Here is an 8,147-nt window from a genome sequence, read left to right as displayed (position 1 = left end):
TAAAAACAACTTAATTCCAAAAAAAAAAAAAAAACTTTTTTTTTTTTTTTTTTTTAAATCGCAAGCTTATGGCTGAATCCAAATGTCTGCACTTCACTGCCCTTGCAGCCTCACAGACTTTATGTGAAGACAGTGAATACGTCGCACTACGTACAACTGAAGTCCGTGAGGGCTCAGTCTGCAAGTCCAGAGTGTGGACATTTGGATTCAGCCTATGTTATTTTCCTCACCTTATGCATTGCAGGGTCAACTTCCTGTATGAATCTTGCCCCACTCATCACATGATGTCACACATATGGGAGCATGCAATTTTGATTGTGGTTTCACAGCAAAAACTTTTTTTTTCACTCATCAGATGAGAAAATAAACCCTGTATAGTAACAATGTCCCATTTGCCCTTATGTTCCAATCACCCTTAATTCACCCTTCACTTGTGACATGTTGCAATAATGATTGGCTCACCATTCCAACTGAGTAGCTGCCTTTCCTGTATTAATCTCTGTCAGTATTTGCCAGACTTCCTGCCTGTTTGTTTGTTTTTGACTGTCTTGTCATTTTGTTAATGACTTTCCTGTTAAAAATATCATAAAAAATTGTAATGAAATAAACTAAGTACATTAATCAACTGATGACACTGAATCAAACATTCAACCCCCAAATCTTTGTTGAGTTTTGTATAACAACTCTTTATTAATTGCCAACAAATGAACACACAATGCATACTTCTAATATGTATTTATATATATCTATATATCTTTATCTATGTACAGCTATTATAATTCTGTTGGACTTTGGATTTGACAAAAATACATTACATTCACTTTTGCAGAGAAGCTTTAACATTTGCTGCCATGTCATCTTTTTCTCTACAGTCTGTCACTAAAGAAGAAGTCTCTCACTGCTTTCTTTGAGACAAAGATGAGGAAAACATTGATAGAACATTTTCTATTGCTGTTGAATCCAGACACATTACCTTTCATGCATTTATATTTCTTGTTTCTTGTGTAGTTATCAAATTCAGATAATGTGTCATGCTGATGGAGGCATCAAATAACATGTTTGTTTTCCTCCTCCTGTTCTGTTGAATATTTCCTCAGACTTAAATGCAACTTGTGTTAAACCTTGTTTTTTTAAAGGCAGTGATCCACTGAGCAATTTCTACACTAACATTTGGTTGCCATGAATCATTTAACAGTGCATCTTGCCTAGGAAATTGCTGAGTGTATTACCACCCTCATATGGAAAGAAGCCTGTTTATTGAATCATCTCCTCACAGCTTCACCCTCTTTTTCTCCCATGTCTCCCTCATCAGTTCCACTTATTCTCCTCCGTACTCCCCCCTCCCTTAGTCCATCCATCTCCTGTCAGTCCATCTTTTCCTCCCAAAGCGGAATCCGAATCCTCCTTTCTCCCGACTGACAGCTTGGAGGCCCCCGATAATAGAGGTCAGATCTTCGTTCCTTTTCCCTCCATCCTCTCCTTCTCCTTCCCCCTGATAGATCATGATGTCCCTAGAGTGACCCCCAGGGAAGGGTGACAGTGGCTGGGGTACCAGGTCTCCTCTCTGGGCCCTCAGCAGGGCCTCTTCTTCCCAGGACCTCTCCTCCTTCTCCTCTTTGGGCTTCAGCAGGGCCAGCTGGGGGTCTTGGGGCCACTCAGCCCAAGGGTCATTTACTGCAGACTGGAGGAGCAGCAGGGAAGACTCCAGCTCAGCTCTGTCCCCACTGGGCAGGAGGGCGGTGGGGGAGTGTGGGTAAGATGTGACATTCCGTGGGACAGGGCAGAGGAGGGCGAGGGAGAGTAGGGTCAGCTTTGAGACATCGAGATGGATATAAAGTCTCATCTGGAAATAAGAATCAGTGGGGTTACTTTGCCTTTTGCCATTTCACTATTATCATTGTGCAAATTAAAGTAACATCAGCTCATAAACAAGATGAGATTATCACAGGTAGAAAATTAAATGTAATTAGAGAAATAATGAGCCTCATTTCTACCAACTATTTTGGGTCAGTTCAGTTTAGTTCAGACCGCACTGGAACAATTAGTTTTACACTGTGAAAAGTTGTTAACGGTACCAATAAGAACCATTCCATACCATCCCCATTTTTGGTCACCCCTCTGTTGGGGTACCTATAGCACACAGGTCTGATACTAAAAGGTGGAGTTGTGGTGCACCCGGTGGCTCAGTGGGTGGAGCATGCGCCCCATATACAAAAGGCTGTGTCCTTTTCCAACCTCCTTAAGCACATAAAAATGTTTATGAATTATGTGAACTGTATGTCTTCTAATTCACATTTGAAGAAACAACATGGTTGAGCATCATTCCAGTGTGCTCTGGCAGCACTACACCTGAGCTCTTGCCTGACAAGGACTGAACTAGGGCTGCCCCCCAATGGTCCATCATATGTCAGTTGACCAGAAAGGGCATTAGTCGGCAAGATTTCATTGGTCGCTTAGTTGGAGAAAAAAAAGTGAAACTCTATTAGGAGCTGCGCCTTGTGAAAATAAATCAAAATCTATATGACTGGACCATGTGGGAATTTAATTTGAAAGGACAGACACAGGAAGTGGCCATGCTCAGCAGTCAGACAAGAGACACATTTCCAGGGCTGGTACCTGCAGTTATTCCACAGGCTAGTTAATAACATGTCGCGCAGGAAATCCAAAGTGTGGGATCATTTTGAGAAGGTGAAGGACAAACCCAAGGTGATATGTAAACTCATTGTCATTGGTTGACTACAAACATGACATATCATCTGAAACATGGAAGTAGCTACATGCCCATTAGCCACTTAGCACATTCATTACTGCTTTGCAGACAGCGTTATTAACAGGCGGCTCACTCAGTGTGTGACGTGCACGTGTGATAAAATATAGGCCTATATTAATGAAGGTTCATTAGTACGGTTTTGTATTTCTCTGTAATGTCGCACAGTGTTAACAATGTTACCTATAATACTCTTTGTCAGACCTTGAACTCAAACCACTGTGTTGCCCCGCCCAAATTATATAATTTGATAATTAAATTAACATCGTAAACATGCAGGCAACTAGTCGACTAATGGACCTAAATGACGACTATTGGTCGACTAGGAAAATTCTCAGTCGGGGGCAGTCGTACAATGAACAAACCTGCTATTGTTAAATATCCTATGACGAGAGACTCTCCACAACAAAAATTGTTGTCATGCAGCCCTGTTCTGTGGATGATGAACTAGGTGCATCAGCTATGAAGAGAAAATACAGAGAGAGAGCTGCACCAAGCAGTGAATGACAATGACCCCGTCTACATTGTCTCTACACTCTCTGCATGGACACACTAAATGAATTTATAAACTAGGATCTAGGGACATTAGAACCACATGTTAATAATCTCATTAAAGCCTGCTACCCACAGGTAACCCACAAAACATTACCAACATTTAAACAGCTGGGTCTTTCCCAGACCTAGAAAAGCTTATTAATGCTTTTGTATTCTTGCGCCTCAACTACTGTAATGCACTATTTACATGCCTCAGTAAATCTTCAGTAGCTCAGCTTCAGCTAGTACAGAAAACTGGTACAAATCGTAGGTCACATATCACCCCAATTCTTACCTCCCTCCACTGGCTGCAAGTTACCTTCAGAATTGATTTCAAGATTATTTTAATAACTTAAATCTCAACATAGGTTTGCCCCCAGTTATAAAGCTGAACTTCTGACTACCTAATGCTCCAAGTTGTGACAAGAGATCCTCAATCCTACCCTCGCCAGAAGTCCCTTGATTGAGGTCGGTAATTAAAGGTGACCAGGCTTTTGCCATTAAGGCCTAAGGGTCTGGAATTCTTTGCCTAAGGAGATTGACTGGCTACACATTACCGGTTTTTAAATCATTGCTTTTTTTCTTTTTCTTTCTTTTTTTTTTTTTTTTATAGAAAAACATTCCCTTTTAATGCCTGATTGGTACTTTTTGATTTGTAACTTTGGTGTTTAATATCCTTTTGTTTTATTTTTGCCTTTGCACACAATATTTTCATATTTTTATTTTTTCAGCTCTTAACTTTTTTTATCATAAATGTTGCATTTTTATTGTTGTCTTTTATGCACTTTGTGAGGCACTCTGTAACTTTGTGCAGATGAGTTCTATACAAATGCAATTATTATTATTATAATTATTATTATAAACAATAAATAATAAAAACTAAAAAACTAAACAAAGATAAAAAATACAATCTTGACATTTTCTTTCTTTCTCTATGCCCTTCCTGCAGTAAATTAATTCTTCTCAAACACTCAAAACTTAGTAAAATTATCACCAATTAAACTGGTTGAGTTTCACACTGGTAATGACCAGTTTGTGTTCAACAAGGCTTTTCTTAAAACATTCAAATAATTAAAATATTAATCAAATTAATGCTTAAATCTAAAACAGGGTTCTCACAGTCTTGGGAGACCTGGAAACGTCATGGCATTTCACAATCACACAGGCAACTGGGGCAAAAAATACAAATATTATGGATCCTCGAGAAGTCATGCAAAGTTTTAAAATTTAGTTTGAAAATGTGTGAGAACCCTGCTAAAGAAAAATGAAAGAAGAGATGAGGTATAAGCTGCAAGAAATCCCAACAAAAGCCCTCTGTTACTTTGTCATGGCAAATAGGTCACATGAATAAGCGCTGAATAAGAATAATAAGAAAATGCATTGCAGCAGCATTTCCATCAACTTAAAAACACTGCAGCTTCTTGCATGGATGATATGAGTCAACGCCTGCAAAATCATAAAAAAATAATTCTAGCTGCTTTAGACACAAACATGTTGTGATAAACATTTTGTCAAAAGTGTGAAATAAACTTAAGACCTAAAAAACCCCAGAAGAAATAAGATACATACATGTGTTAGCACTGACGAAGAAGAAGACGTGAGAAACTAACAAAATTCAGTTTTTCTTACCTTGTGTTGCGGTCTAACTTGTTGTATCTCCTCTACCATTCATCGCCTCTGACCTTTTTAAAAACTGCCCGCCCCCTTCCTTCCCCTCTGCCCTCGGGTCGCAGGCTGCTGTCACCCTATTGGTCCCTTGCACCTCTGACGCACACAAAGTCAGTGTCATAAACAGTCACACCCTTCATTCTTTCAACTGAGAAACTTCAGTCCACTTCAGCGCCGAGGCCCAGAGTGCCATCGTCATTATCAACGCTTGATTAGGGAGCCAATTTACAAATCAGGAAGCAGCCAGGTCATTAGGATGCTTGTGAGGAGAGGAAGTCTCTGGGCGAGGGGGAGGATACAGGGAGACAGAGAGCAAGACAAGAGCAGTTTGTGGCTTCTTTTGTCATCATGAAGGTCGTCTCGCTGGGTAAACACAAACGCACCTGAAAGAATGTCATTCAAGCGGTCTGGATTTGAGGAATCATCATCACAAACCTAATTTAATTTTCTACCAATTATACAACAAAGGATCTGCAGAGTGTTGATTCTTTTACGATTTCTACCTTCAGGTTATTTTAAGACTGGTGCTCGTCATTCAGGACACAAAGTTCTGTGGTGGAAGAAGTGTTAAAATCATTTACTTAAAAGGTCAGTTCACCTCAAAATCAAAAATACATATTTTCCCTCTTACCTGTAATGCTATTTATCCGTCAAGACTGTTTTGGTGTGAGTTGCCGAGTGTTGAATATGGAGTTAGTTGGTTTTTTTTTAAGGGAAAGGGGATCTTTAAGGGGAGAGAGGTCGACAGTATATGCCAATTGTACACCTTTTCGACAGTCAGGGGCTTGACTTGGCCTGGCTTGGCTTGGTTTTGGGTCGTCAGCCCAGCACAGCAGAAGTTTGCATTTCCATTACAACAGGGTTACCTTCTTGAAAGTGAGTCTTTAACTGATGACGACTTGTCTTGAATGATGATATTTAAAAGCAGCGGGCTGATCCACGGCTAAAGTTCCCTGTTATTTTTGCTACATGTGTTTTTCCAGGTAAAAGACGTTCACCTGTTGGAGGTGAGCTATTTGCAGAGGTGCAGTAAGAGCCTGTTGTCTGCAGCTCTACATCTCTTTGTGGCTGTTTCCGCTTTCACTTTCGTCCCTGCGGTATTATCAGACTTGTCTTTATTGAAGAAAAGCTGCTAGTAAAGTTCTGCTAATTCAGGACTAACATTTAATTTCCTACAGATTCTTTACAATAAAAGTCCCCCATTATTTTGTTCTGAAAAAACTTTTTTTGTGAAGCAGTGATAAGAAACACTGAATTTCCACTTGGGGATGAATAAAGTTATTCTTATTCTTATTCTTATAAGCCAATGTTTTTGAGCAGCAACTTCACACAACTTCTAATAAGGCTGAAAGCGAACATGGAACAGTAAAATAAAGCAGATATCTAAAGTAAAAACAGGAGGCAGGAGAGAAACTAAACTCCAAATTCAAAGATTCAGTTAGACGCTACAAAAGCACTAAAAGACTCTGTAAGTGCCTTTCTCTCTGGTCTCCTGCAGAGACAGGTATGTAGAGTCTCACAACACACACAGCTTGTTTGAGGTGGAGAAGCAGGGTCATCTGGGATTGTCTGTGGTCGGTGAGACATCACTGCTACCCACTTGAAGTCCATCTCCAGTGCTGCTTGGCGTGGCACGGTGCATCTTAACTGACAATGGAAACACAAATCGGTGCAGCATGGCTGTACTCTGCGCAGCCAAGAGTGACATTGGCAAAAGGGTATTAGAGGTGGTATAAATCACCCTGAAAGCAGGGAACCTGAAAAATTATTTTACATACAGCTCAGCACTTTGTGTCAAGTTTTTCTAGTCATAAATATGTAATAAATATGTAATAAATATTATGTTTTGGTTCGGCCCCTGTTAAAACTTACTTTAAAGAGGGGCTTAGAACATTACGATGGAAGCATGATGAACATGATGACTTCTGCTTTGGAAACTGTTTTGAAACCCCCTCCTTGACAATATACCTAACTTTACAACCTTTGAATGCTCTAGGTGTTTAGTTTGTGAATGCAAAGTTTCATGAGGCTGTGATTATCCTGGGGGTCACAATATGCCATTTTATACAGTGATGTCTGTTTCAAAGAAATGGTCTCAGTACAATAAAAGGGTTACTATGGGGGCTAACATCATCACACATGAATAAAACTGGGCTCATTGAATCCACAGTCTCAGCTTTCCAGTCAGACCCAGTTTATGCAACTATGAGACTGTTCATGGATTCCAGTATGCAGAATTGTTCAAATGAACTAGGCAAAAATAACACATTTATAGAAAAACTGCATTGGACAAGCATAAAGTGGGCATGTCTGAAAAGGAGGGACTCGTGGGCACCAACAGAGCCATTTCCATTCGGATATCTTGAGGTGAGAGTTCCCTGTGAAAATGGCCATGCTGTTTTTTTTATCACCCCAAAATTTACCTTAACTTTAGAGCTATATTTAACCCACTTCTCTAATCTTCCCTTCCCTTCCACCTTTTTTGTATTTGTGGAAGTTGCTCTACAGTTATGGATTACACATTTACACACGGATTGTTGATCTGCCAACGGTCTCACTTCAAAGTTGTCGAAAACCGGTGCTTGGTCAGTGACTGACGGCATCAGACACTGACAAAAAAAGCTGTCCTTTCACTTCGGCATGATATGTGGCCGGTCCCTGTTATTGTTTAATGTCGCCTGGCAGCGTTAGGGGAAAAAGTCTGAGTAGGGAGGGCGAGACGGGTGGTGGATGTGTCCAACAACCACGACAACCACCGAATGGTGCGAAACAAACCATGCGTTTGTTGTTGACAAACCATGCCTTTGTTGTTGAAGGAAAAATACGTCAGTTTCTGGTGTTGGACCAACATAGTGCATTTATTTTAAAAGAGACTGTATGCAAACTGTACATTTTCTGTGAAAATGGAAGGGTATTTTGAAAAAAGACAATGAAAGCACCCATGGTACCTTGCACGTGGTATCTTGATGTGGAAAGGACGTGGACGTTTTCAGGTTGACCACTGTAGTTCCCCTACACACTCGACACACAGGAGTTTTAGTTTTTCAACCTCACTACTAGATGGCACTAAATCGTCCACACTAGACATTTAATGAGTAATCAGCTAATCATTCAAACTCTGCATGTAGTGGATGAGCCACTGTTTGTGGTGCACAAAGAGGGAACTTGGAGGAAGAAG

The 8,147-nt window shown here is 40.3% G+C and overlaps 1 protein-coding gene across 1 annotated transcript; it reads right to left on the bottom strand.

Annotated features, from left to right (window-relative positions):
- Positions 1-758: 758 nt before the first annotated feature.
- qrfp (pyroglutamylated RFamide peptide) lies at positions 759-5,682 on the bottom strand. The gene is made up of 2 exons (XM_033637736.2): positions 4,931-5,682; positions 759-1,843 (listed from the first exon to the last, which is right to left on the bottom strand). The coding sequence occupies exons 1-2, from the start codon at positions 4,967-4,969 to the stop codon at positions 1,346-1,348; spliced, it is 537 nt and encodes a 178-aa protein (XP_033493627.1). The 5' UTR covers positions 4,970-5,682; the 3' UTR covers positions 759-1,345.
- Positions 5,683-8,147: the final 2,465 nt, after the last annotated feature.

The sequence above is a fragment of the Epinephelus lanceolatus genome, chromosome 16 (assembly GCF_041903045.1).
Source record: "Epinephelus lanceolatus isolate andai-2023 chromosome 16, ASM4190304v1, whole genome shotgun sequence".
NCBI lineage: Eukaryota > Metazoa > Chordata > Actinopteri > Perciformes > Serranidae > Epinephelus > Epinephelus lanceolatus.
Note: the sequence above shows the minus strand (reverse complement) of the source record. Positions and strands in the feature narration are given on the sequence as shown.